Source organism: Cyprinus carpio, chromosome A24 (genome assembly GCF_018340385.1).
Source record: "Cyprinus carpio isolate SPL01 chromosome A24, ASM1834038v1, whole genome shotgun sequence".
Taxonomy (NCBI): domain Eukaryota; kingdom Metazoa; phylum Chordata; class Actinopteri; order Cypriniformes; family Cyprinidae; genus Cyprinus; species Cyprinus carpio.
The window spans coordinates 9,192,953-9,206,267 of NC_056595.1; the positions used below are offsets into that span (position 1 = coordinate 9,192,953).

Here is a 13,315-nt window from a genome sequence, read left to right on the forward strand (position 1 = left end):
TGAATTTAACAAACATAAAACACAACTCAACTCACGGTCTTGCGCTGGCCGCTTTGTAGGCTATTTAAAAAACAAACAAACTTGAATTTAACAAACATAAAATGTTCCAATCATATTTCTGAATTAAATTAATAAAGAATCGAAATGAAATGACCATTAAAAAAACTAAACTAAACTATTATAATGGTTGCAACAACAGCTGTGTACACTAAAAAATCCGGGGTTATTTTTTTTAACCCAAGTGTTGGGTTGAGCCTTTTTAATGTATGAAGTAAAAAATAAGCTAGTAATATAGTAAAAATTAATCAACTTTATCTGGGTTAAATCAACCCCCTTATGCTGGGTTAAATAAACAACCTAATTTGCTGGGTAAAATTAACCCAAGATGGGTTCTGTCCTATATGTCCCGCCAATAACTGTAGAACTGTGGACATGCTCATTTTCTTTTTTTTTTTTTTTTTTTGAATAAAAATATGAAATAGGTTATTGTTATAAATACAGAAAAAAAAAACAAACAAATGCCGTCATTCAGGCTGTTCACAATATGTTTTAGCGCATACTGTGTTTTATGATATTCTGTTTTAGCACGTAAAGTAATTCAATATTAGTGTCTGAATTAATCGATTCGTCAGATAATAGTAATACATCAATCGAATCTATGAAAAAGGGTCTCACTTTTTTTTTCCTACAGTATACAGACATAAAACTTTCGTGCGCGTACTTATAAAATAAAGATAACAAACAAGGAATCTGTAAAGGGTCTACTTTTTTTTTGTATACAGACATAAAACTTTGCACTTATAAAATAAAAGATAACAAACAAGGTGTGCTGTCTGCAGCCTGTCTGCGCTGATCTTGATTTACAAACGCGTCATTAAAATGAACTGTAACTCAGTGAATACTCAACGAAGAGACATGAGACATATATCTATAGAAAGCTTGACATATCTACTTTTAAACTAAACAAGTGCTGCCGAAAACAAATATTCTGTGTAGTAATCCATATGAAAACAACGCAATGTCCGTTTTTCACGTCTCCCTTCATTATCTTCTAATGCGACCACACCCCCGCACTGAACGCACTTTCAAGTTTTTTTTATTTTACTGTTTGCTTCGCGATGAGGGGAATAAGACATAATTCACCCCAAAAAGATGTGATGTGGTTGAGGATTTGGATTTCCTCAGAAAAAAAGAATGAATATTCAGCAGAGATCATAAACATGAGTAAGTCTCTTTTTATTTATTTATATACTTGTAAAATGTTTACACGTTATGTGAAAACTAGTACGAGTTACTTTTTCCAAAGACTTTTTCCAAACTATAATTCCTAACTAAATGTATAATCAAGTGAAATATTATTAAGTTTCAATAACAATATACACTACTATACCATTCAAAAGCTTGATGTAAATATAAATGTACCAATAAATGTAACAAATGTAACAAACAATGCTGTTCTTTCAATTTATCCCCCCTAAAAAACCTGAAAAAAATATTCTCCGCTCTTTTCAACATTAATAATAATAATAATAATAATGATAATAATAATAATAATAATAATAATAATCATAATAACAACAACAACAACAACAAAAATAAATGTTTTTGTAGAAAATAATTTTAAAAGGATTTCTGAAGGATTGTGTGACTGGAGTAATGATGCAAAAAAATCAGTTTGAAAGTCAGCTTTGATTGTTCCTAATAAACCGTTTAACTGCACTCACAAGTGAATATTAAATTATGTTGTGGGATAATTAAATATATTCTAAATAAACTACAAACATTTATTTTGTCCACACATTCTTTCTTGTAACTCATCCCTCTCAGTGACACAGCTGACTGAATGGCTCATTATGCAGCTCATTATGCAGGCCTTTGTCTTCTCAGGTGTGAATTCATGATAGTTGACGCCTTCTCGCATATGACTTTTACCAACAAAAAGTGTCTTAGAAAATTTTAATCAATATATTGTTTTTTGTGAGTGAGTAAACAAGATGATTTTCACATAATTTAGAAAGAAAAATTCTAGGCTACAAGCTCCAGTTCTCAAAAGTCCCGGGAACCAATGTTCTGTATGTGTTTTATTTCCTTATTCAAGTGATTTAACATTTTTAGTTTTTCACTAACCACGCATAACATTTTTTTTTCTCAAAAACACAATCATGTACATACATGCTGCTCACATATTATTATAGCCTAGTTTGTGCTGATTACAGTGAGATTAGACTTAAGCCATTTAGATATTTATAAGAAACTGAAAAAAGCAAAACTGTCAGGGCATGACAAAACTTCTTCAGGCCCCAAAAATACCCTTAGACTCCAGAGGGTTAATATGTTTCAGCAATCATACAACCATCAATTGGCTTGGGTTAGGATAGACCTTTCTCTAATGAATTAAACAGTTTGTTATCATACAGACTGAAAGTCTGAATAGTCTCTCTCTTTTTATGGGTGTGTGTTTATGCGCACGTGAGTTAGTGCTGGGCGGTATACCGGTTTACACCGAAAACCGGTGTATATTTTCGTTACGATATTAATTTTTAATATACCGCCATACCGATGTATTTAATTACCCAACGTTTGGAACGTTATGCTGTGCCGCGGCACACTGTTTCAGACGGACCCTTTACAATGTTGCACTTCTAAGCAGCGACAGCGGTAAACACAGTAGTGCTCTGGTGTTACGTTATAACGCCTGTTTCACACAAACTCCGTCTGCAGTGCGTATGCGTTGCATATTTTTTTTTACGCACCCATGTTAACGGATTCCAGCGTTCATACTGCACGAGGTTGTGGTCCGTCAGTGCGTTCCAGGAGCGGTGCGTCTGCAGCAGTGCAGCGAACGTTTATGTACCGAGTCTATTTTTGCTGTGCTGCACGTGCTGAATTGTGAAAGCGCATTGTTCGCGGGAAAAATGAACATGGATTGACACGGAAATGCAGTCATTTCACAATAAATGTATAATAATTAAAGCTGTTTCACACGCAACACATGGGTTTTTGGCTAGGTTTAAAACAAGAAAACGTGCACTTTTAGGATAAACAAGGAAAACAATATATATATATATATATATATATATATATATATATACTAGGGCTGTCAAATGATTAATCACGATTAATGACATCCAAAATAAAAGTTTTGTTTACATAATATATGTATGTGTACAGGGTATATTTATTATGTATATATAAATACACACACATAAATTATATATTTAGAAAATATTTACATGTATATACATTTATATATTTATATTCTTATATTTTATATTATATATAAATATATTTAATATATAAACATAACATATTCTTCTTAAATATATACATGCATGTGTGTGTATTTATATATACATAATAAATATACACAGTATACACACATATATTATGTAAACAAAACTTTTATTTTGGATGTGATTAATCATTTGACAGCCCTAATATATATATATATATATATATTCACTTTTATGGAGGCAGAAAAAACTAAGTTCATTAAGACCCGTGGGATTGCTTATGATAAAGATTTAAATGCAAAAGGCACGAGACTGTTTCTGTCTGTGGTGTTTTAATTTGAAATATTTTAACAAGAAAAGTAGGATTATTATTGTGTTTAAATGTTTTTGCCGCTTGCTTGAGCAGCTTATTATACAAACCTAGAAATAAAATGAATTAAAAATAATTTCTATAAATATAAAAAATTTAAACTAATCTCTAAAAAAATAAAAAAAATGCTGAAAAAAAAAATAATAATAATAATAATATATATATATATATGAAAATTAAATCATATTAACTTTAAAAAAAATTAAATCAAATAATATATATATATATGTGTGTGTGTGTGTGTGTGTGTGTATGTGTGTGTGTGTGTGTGTGTGTGTGTGTGTTTTACATGATATGAAATCAAAACAATGAACAAATGTTGTGTTTGTCGACTAAACAGCCGCGGATCAGTAGCGGACTGCAAACGCGTCCCACTGCAGACGGAGTATGTGTGAAACAGGCGTTACAGGGAAGATGTATGCTGCAGAACTAGTAGAACATGACACAGAAGAACTTGCATTGTACACCTGATTATGCATGAAAAAAAAATAATAAAAAAAACATAAATCGGGAAACCGGCATAATTTAGAAAAAAACCGTGATATAAATTTTTGGTCAAACCGCCCAGCACTAGCGTGAGTGTGTTAAATAAAACATTCCAGTATTTCTGAGGGGGGGGGGAAATAAAGGCTATTTTAAGAAAAAAATTAATAAGTTGTTTTCATGCATTTAAATAATTAGACATGCTAAAACACAGAATTAGGTAAAAAATAAAACATATGGTGAAGAAAAAAATAAAACATTCCATAGGGTCCTAAATGTATAATTTTTGTTAAACTTGAAATAAATTGATGTGAAAATATATAACTTTCATGATTTTAATTAATTAGATATGCTTGTTGATTAATAAAATTTAATTTAACCATTAAAAAGGAGTCGAGAAAAATTTAAACTGAAAAAATGGAATTTGGAAAAAAATGTAACGGAATTTATGGGGGAAAAACGGATTTCATAGGGCCCTATATGAGATAACCAAGGACTCTGCTCAATTCAAGAACTAAGATTTGTTTACCAGCATCATCATATTTTGTCTTTTTTCAGTTACGCTCTGCTCTCTAGGCCTATGGAGTTCCATGGGCATCCCCTATTTCCTCTCATCCTATGTGGGATTGGATAGCACCACCCTCTGGTCGGCCATCTGTTTCTTTAATATATAGTAAACTTAATGATCACATTGCAAGGCCTCTCTCTATTAAATCTACAGTCGTGGCCAAAAGTTTTGAGAATTACATAACTATTGGAAATTGGAAAAATTTCTGCTTAAGTTTTTATAATAGCAATTTGCATATACTCCAGAATGTTATGAAGAGTGATCAGAGTGAATTGCATAGTCCTTCTTTGCCATGAAAATTAACTTAATCCCAAAAAAACCTTTCCACTGCATTTCCTTGCTGTCATTAAAGGACCTGCTGAGATCATTTCAGTAATCATCTTGTTAACTCAGGTGAGAATGTTGACGAGCACAAGGCTGGAGATTTAATGTCAGGCTGATTGGGTAAGAATGGCAGATTTGACATGTTAAAAGGAGGGTGATGCTTGAAATCATTGTTCTTCCATTGTTAACCATGGTGACCTGCAAAGAAACACGTGCAGCCATCATTGCGTTGCATAAAAATGGCTTCACAGGCAAGGATATAGTGGCTACTAAGATTGCACCTAAATCAACAATTTATAGGTTCATCAAGAACTTCAAGGAAAGAGGTTAAATTCTTGTAAAGAAGGCTTCAGGGTGTCCAAGAAAGTCCAGCAAGCGCCAGGATCGTCTCCTAAAGAGGATTCAGCTGCGGGATCGGAGTGCCACCAGTGCAGAACTTGCTCAGGAATGGTAGCAGGCAGGTGTGAGCACATCTGCACGCACAGTGAGGCGAAGACTTTTGGAAGATGGCCTGGTGTCAAGAAGGGCAGCAAAGAAGCTACTTCTCTCCAAAAAAAACATCAGGGACAGATTGATCTTCTGCAGAAAGTATAGTGAATGGACTGCTGAGGACTGGGGCATAGTCATATTCTCCGATGAAGCCCCTTTCCGATTGTTTGGGGCATCTGGAAAAAAGGCTTGTCCAGAGAAGAAAAAGGTGAGTGCTACCATCAGTCCTGTGTCATGCCAACAGTAAAGCATCCTGACACCATTCATGTGTGGGGTTGCTTCTCATCCAAGGGAGTGGGCTCACTCACAATTCTGCCCAAAAACACAGCCATGAATAAAGAATGGTACCAAAACACCCTCCAACAGCAACTTCTTTCAACAACCCAACAAGACGATGGAGCACCGTGCCATAAAGCAAAGCACGATGGAGCACCGTGCCATAAAGCAAAATGTGATAACTAAGTGGCTCGGGGACCAGAATGTTGAAATTTTGGGTCCATGGCCTGGAAACTCCCCAGATCTTAATTCCGACAAACAAAAACCCACTAATTCTGACAAACTCCAAGAAGTTATTATGAAAGAATGGGTTGCTATCAGTCAGGATTTGGCCCAGAAGTTGATTGAGAGCATGCACAGTCGAATTGCAGAGGTCCTGAAAAAGAAGGGCCAACACTGCAAATACTGACTCTTTGCATAAATGTCATGTAATTGTCGATAAAAAAGCCTTTGAAACGTATGAAGTGCTTGTAATTATATTTCAGTACATCACAGAAACAACTGAAACAAAGATCTAAAAGCAGTTTAGCAGCAAACTTTTTGAAAACTAATATTTATGTAATTCTCAAAACTTTTGGCCATGACTGTACATGGAATCGTGAATTAACAGACTGGAGGGTGTGGTCTAGGCATGGGGCAATCTGAGATTTTGATGATATGATAACCTTAAGCAAAAATATCACGGTTTCACAGTATTGTTACATGAAATGTGTTATTTTTAAATAAATGACTAAAAAAAAAAAATATTTTTTCCTGCTGGACACAATACATTTTGTTTTTGAGCAACATACAGAATATTAGAAACAGTAGAATTATTTAATTTTTTTCTTTGATTTGTTTCCTAAAAAGAAAAAATTAAAGACTGACATCTTTATTTAGCCTGAATCTGTAATTATTACAGTTATTTCATTTTAGTTATAAAATTAATATACATATCATTTATGTAATTTCTTATCATTTAGTTATATAATAATAATAATCATACACATAATTTGATTTAATAACCCAATTTGAAGCAAAAACAGAATGTTCTGACAAGCTTTGTGAAGTTATACCACGTAAACTTTTCAGAAGACAGTCAGCTCCCCTCAGAAATACATTCATATAAACCCCCAAATCAATATTGAGGATTTTCTTCCAATAGTTTGTGCATCATGAACAATGAGTGATCTGCCTGCTACAGTATTTTTCTCTGTGCATCCGTCTTCAGCATCTCTGGCCTATGTTAACGGGCATTAACAGACTTCATATTTTCACATAAATTACATTTTGTAAAATGATTGCATTGCAAAGCAGTTTGTGCAAGTACAGAACAGAGAGTTGCAATAAGGCAAAAAACGGCCGGTTGCCGATCGCATAAGTCAAAGTATATTTCAGCCGTCCACACATCATCGGAATTACGTTATTTTTCAAGAGGGCTCATCCATCCGCGCTCATCTGTGGTTGAGCATACTTTTGAAAGCTGTGCGGACGCGGCTGTGTGCGAGACGGAAAGGAACGCTGAATGTGAACCCGGGCATTAAGTTCCGGGGGCAGCTCCTTAAGTTCGGCCATCCTACACACACATGACTAATCTTAACTTCTAAAAACTTGGCTTATCGTCTTATCCATTTCAAAGTCATCCATAGGGCATACATAACTCCTTGCAAGAGGTATAAAATGAAACTGCAATCGACCTATAACTGCCATATCTGTAACACTGTATCAGTTACTTTTCTCCACATGTTTTGGGAATGTCCAATTGTTCTCAACCTATGGACTAGTGTTGTCACGGTACCAAAATTTAAGTATTCGGTACTGATACCAGTGAAAATCCACGGTTCTCGGTACCAATTTCGGTACCAAAGCAAAACACAAAATAAACTAATAAAAAAAAAAAAACTTTTTATCACTAAAAATAAAACCAATGCCATTCTTTATACTTATTTACAATTGTGTTTAAAGTTTTTCTACAAGTAATATAATTATGAAAAACAGTAAACAAGTTTCACCCAAATTTAATTTGTCTTAATGAAATTTAAAAATTTTATTTTTTGTTAAATAAAGGGGATTTGCTATTAAAATTAAAACATGGAAGAAATTTTTCTTTATTTCGTTCTTTAAAAAATAAAGTTTTATTAATTTTTTCAACAGTAGTAGCAGTATCACATACATTCTACTAAATAATAGTAATATTTCTAGCACAATGCTTTTATGTAAAAATAAACTTATTTTGACGGGTTGCAGTGTTTCCCACAGCCTTACACTCCCCCGCCCCCATATATACAGGTCCTTCTCAAAAAATTAGCATATTGTGATAAAAGTTCATTATTTTCCATAACGTAATGATAAAATTAAACTTTCATATATTTTAGATTCATTGCACACCAACTGAAAATATTTAAGGTCTTTTATTGTTTTAATACTGATGATTTTGGCATTCAGCTCATGAAAACCCAAAATTCCTATCTCAAAAAATTAGCATATTTCATCTGACCAATAAAAGAAAAGTGTTTTTTAATACAAAAAAAAAAGTCAACCTTCAAATAATTATGTTCAGTTATGCACTCAATACTTGGTCGGGAATCCTTTTGCAGAAATGACTGCTTCAATGCGGCGTGGCATGGAGGCAATCAGCCTGTGGCACTGCTGAGGTGTTTATGGAGGCCCAGGATGCTCGATAGCGGCCTTAAGCTCATCCAGAGTGTTGGGTCTTGCGTCTCTCAACTTTCTCTTCACAATATCCCACAGATTCTCTATGGGGTTCAGGTCAGGAGAGTTTGGCAGGCCAATTGAGCACAGTAATACCATGGTCAGTAAACCATTTACCAGTGGTTTTGGAACTGTGAGCAGGTGCCAGGTCATGCTGAAAAACGAAATCTTAATCTCAATAAAGCTTTTCAGCAGATGGAAGCATGAAGTGCTCCAAAATCTCCTGATAGCTGGCTGCATTGACCCTGCCCTTGATAAAACACAGTGGACCAACACCAGCAGCTGACATGGCACCCCAGACCATCACTGACTGTGGGTACTTGACACTGGACTTCAGTCATTTTGGCATTTCCTTCTCCCCAGATCTTCCTCCAGACTCTGGCACCTTGATTTCCGAATGACATGCAAAATTTGCTTTCATCAGAAAAAAAGTACTTTGGACCACTGAGCAACAGTCCAGGTGATGCTTCTTCTGTAGCCCAGGTCAGGCGCTTCTGCCGCTGTTTCTGGTTCAAAAGCACACGCCTGTGCATGGTGGCTCTGGATGTTTCTACTCCAGACTCAGTCCACTGCTTCCGCAGGTCCCCCAAGGTCTGGAATCGGTCCTTCTCCACAATCTTCCTCAGGGTCCGGTCACCTCTTCTCATTGTGCAGTGTTTTTTGCCACACTTTTCCTTCCCACAGACTTCCCACTGAGGTGCCTTGATACAGCACTCTGGGAACAGCCTCTTCGTTCAGAAATTTCTTTCTGTGTCTTACCCTCCCCTCGCTTGAGGGTGTCAATGATGGCCTTCTGGACAGCAGTCAGGTCGGCAGTCTTACCCATGATTGCGGTTTTGAGTAATGAACCAGGCTGGGAGTTTTTAAAAGCCTCAGGAATCTTTTGCAGGTGTTTAGAGTTAATTAGTTGATTCAGATGATTAGGTTAAATAGCTCGTTTTAGAGAACCTATTTCATGATATTGCTAATTTTTTGAGATCGGAATTTTGGGTTTTTCATGAGCTGTATGCCAAAATCATCAGTATTAAAACAATAAAAGACCTGAAATATTTCAGTTGGTGTGCAATGAATCTACATTTTGGAAAATAATTAACTTTTATCACAATATGCTAATTTTTTGAGAAGGACCTGTACATATATATACAAATTCATTTTCTGCCAGCAGGAGGCGCTTTAAGAGCGGGAGAGATACAGGATTCTCCGGTAACGGCTGCAAAGCAGCGCTGAGCTCACAAATGCTGCTTTATCAGGCAGTACATGCAAGATGAAATGAAATTAACACTGAACATTTTCTAAATACAGTCGGTTTCCTTCAGAAATACAGTGATATAAAAACACCCACATCGGTTTTTGATTTTGAAACGTGCAGTGCTCATGTTTATTCAATGAAGTCAAAATCTATTTGTGGCAGTCAGTTTTGATATTGTAATAAATCAATGCGTGGGAAACCCTGGGTTGCGTGAATACCTTTAAATTGACACTGGTTTTACTAAAATGAAATGGTAAAATGCTTGTGAAGTGACTCAGAACAGTTTTGGTGATGTTGTTTATGTATTTATGTCCTCATTGAGACGCAGATGCTGAAATTACTGCACGCTCACGCGCTTCAGTCTATGTAGTAAACAAAACCGCACTCTGCCATTCATTCATTCACACAGAGACGCGCAGAACATTTACAGATACTGGTCCATATGGAGATTTTGATTTGATTAATTTATGCTAACTTTGACAAATTCCGTGACTGTCCATATTAAACATGTAAGTTTCATTTTTCATGGCTGGATTTTGAGATTCCGACCACGTTTTCTGCTTCGTGATCATAGCGCTGCTGTAATGCGTCAAGAACCAGGTTGACCGGGTACTCGGTACCACCGGTACTTAAAGAAACCTGGTACCGTGACATTTTCATTTATTTTTTACACCCTTGGTACCGAAGTACCGGGTCTTCTGACAACACTACTATGGACACATGAGAATTTTGTTTTATTCTTTTTACTACAATTGATTACATGTCTAATCCATGTTTTATGTCTTCTCAATGACTATTCTACACTCATGTATAAGGTCATTAAAGAAGAGAATGTTGTCTGCTGGTTTTACAGCTGCAAAGATTACAAGACAAAAATTGGTTTAGTCCGCACATGTATGCAAAAAAATTTGGAAGCCACAGCCTCCTAAAATAGTGACTTGTGAAGGTACAACAGCATGAATGAACAAAGGCTAAACCTAGTACCATTGATGCATTGAAATGTTTTTGCTTTTTTTTGCTGTTTTTGTTTTTCTTCCAAAATATTAAAATTATTGATGATTCCAGAATCTGTTGCTCCTCCTTCCCTGTTTGTTTGAATGGATGTTATTTTGTTAAGTAAAAAAGCAAAAAAAAAAAAAAAAAAAAACTACAAAAAAACTCAAGCTACATTAAAGTGATTATTACCTTTTGAATATGGATATTTTTCTTACAAAAATGCATCGATTCGCAACAGGAGGCCTTTGTTCACCCCCCAGAGCCGTGTGAGACACTTTTTTTTTTTTAATGGATGGGCACTTTTTATTTACCTTTTTTTGGACTAATGCATGCAACAGCCGCTGAGTGGCATTTAAAACAGCTTGAAAGATCAAGACAATTTTTATTATAACTCCGACTGACTGATTAATCTGAAAGAAGAGTCATATACACCTAGGATGGGGGGGAAACTTGAGGGTGTGAGTAATTTATGGCCTTATTTTAATTTTTGGGTGAACTAACCCTTTAAGTAGTAAATGCAACACAATGGAAAGTGGCAATATTGGATAAATTGTTATCAGAGAGTGAATCCATGAGTGAATGTATTCAAATTCTAAATGGATTATAGCCTAGAAAGCGTGCAAAGAGTGATCCCCCTCATAATCGCAAAAAAGCTGGCCATGATCATCTAAGGTCATCGCAATCCTCACTAAATTCTGTTAATTAAAGAAGGTCTACACAGCACAAACTCTTACTTGCATCATGTCTACATTTAGTTTGCTCTAATGAGAGGATTCATGAGCGATGCAGAACGCTGGCTCTTTCATCAGTATCACCATACACATGCGTTGTGGTACTCTGAAGACTGACAAGGAAGATATAAAATTGAAAAGTCGTTATTTTCGTTTTCTTTGCACACAAAAAGTATTCTCGTAGCTTCATAAAATTAAGATTGAACCACTGATGTCACATGGACTATCTTTCTGGGTCTTGAACATGTCAGTTGTGTTGCTGTCTATGCAGGGTCTGAAAGCTTTCGGATTTTTATCAAAAAATATCTTAATTCGTGTGTCCAAAGATGAACGTAGGTTAACAGGCTGTGCTCTAGACTATCCAACACAGCAAGCTGACATGTTACTTTTTTTATAGTAAACATTTTTTAAACAGTTTTTATATAAATAAACACAGACACATTGTGCACTAAGATAGGCCTAGTATTTTATGTTTTTGTCTGACGAAAAAACAAGAATATGACAGTTCTTCAAAGCACATAGGAGCCAGTATGTGGTTGTCATTTTCGGTCATCTTCATTTGTTAATCGATTTAAAAAATATGATAGAGCAGTCCTATTTATTTGATTTTATTTTCTATTTATATTATTTTGCTTTTCGGTTCTCAGAAGCGCTGCAGGTGCATGACAATTTGAAAATAGATGAATCCAGGTTCAGATATTGCTGCTTAGTTGTTTCGGCATGCGTGCGTTTGCACGTTAAGATAAACCTATGAAAAAATACTGGTTTGTATGTTTTATAGGTCACAAAGTCACCTGGCCATTCTATTTTATATTCAATACTAATTTAATATTCTAATTTTATCAGATAAGATTGAATTTTTATACTTTCGTGTCGGGACATACGCTGTAGCCTCTTCTGCGGCTGTTTGTATGCATCGACGTGCAGTACACATGCAAGCCGCTAGTCTGCAGTGTCTACGGGCATATTGCCGGTGTTACTCGCAGTACCACGCCAAAGCTAAAGCCAGCAGCAGCTGTCAGCGAAGCATCAGCTGTGGACTGTGGCAAATAAATATCAAAGAAACAGATCATTTATTTAAAACTAAAAAAAAAAAAAAAAAAAAAAAAAATGACAAAAACATAAAACAACAATAAGGCATTCTCACAATCCCCAAAACTACTAATCAATCTCGGAGACAGAAACAACTGTTCATTGCGGACAACAAAGGGATTTAATGTAATGCTACGTTTTATAATAAGACACTTTTTCTTTGCTTTGTTTTATTTTAAATAAGAAGGTGTAACAATAAAATATATTAAAGTGCAAAAAAAAACACCACAAACTGAAATATATACGGAGAACGGGGTACTAGCAGACCAATCATAGCCCTTGCGGTCCGCTAAGATTTGACGCGCTTGTGACATTTTTTGGAGAGGTGCACGTCAGGCGTACGCCGAGCCTGCAGGTACTACGCACAACCTACGGCGTAGTTTCGACGCAGAAGAATAAATCAGCTTTTAGTGGTTTTTAGAACAATTTTAGAAAAAATATTACATCCCTAGTTCACAGAAGTTTTTTTTAACTGTGCCTCACCTGCGTCTCATGGGCGATTCGACTTCGCCTTTAGGTGAGGAGCGAGACTGTCGACCGTGATGATACAGACCTACGTCTGAGTGGTGAACGGCTCACTCTGCGCCGTGCTGGGACTCGTTTACCGTGATCTCCAAGCTCCATCCACACGAGGGACGCTTCCTAAGAGACATGAAGGATTTGCCAAATAAATTTATTTCATCATAGGGCATGTTTGTAACCAACAGTTATAAGCATACATATAAAACAACAAATCACCTTAAAAAAAAAAAGTCCAAAATTCCAATATATCTATTTATTCCGATGCTAGGCAGTTTCTCACACAGGAAACCT

General features: G+C 35.6%; 1 protein-coding gene across 1 annotated transcript in view; it reads right to left on the minus strand.

The window, feature by feature from the left end:
- The window catches only part of LOC122135452 (serine/threonine-protein kinase PRP4 homolog), a 28,783-nt gene extending 15,673 nt beyond the window's left edge, over positions 1 to 13,110 (minus strand). Inside the window, exon 1 of the mRNA XM_042714894.1 lies at positions 12,986 to 13,110. Coding sequence (XP_042570828.1) covers positions 12,986 to 12,996 — 11 coding nt within the window. The 5' untranslated portion in view covers positions 12,997 to 13,110. The remainder of the gene's footprint in view (positions 1 to 12,985) is intronic.
- Positions 13,111 to 13,315: the final 205 nt, after the last annotated feature.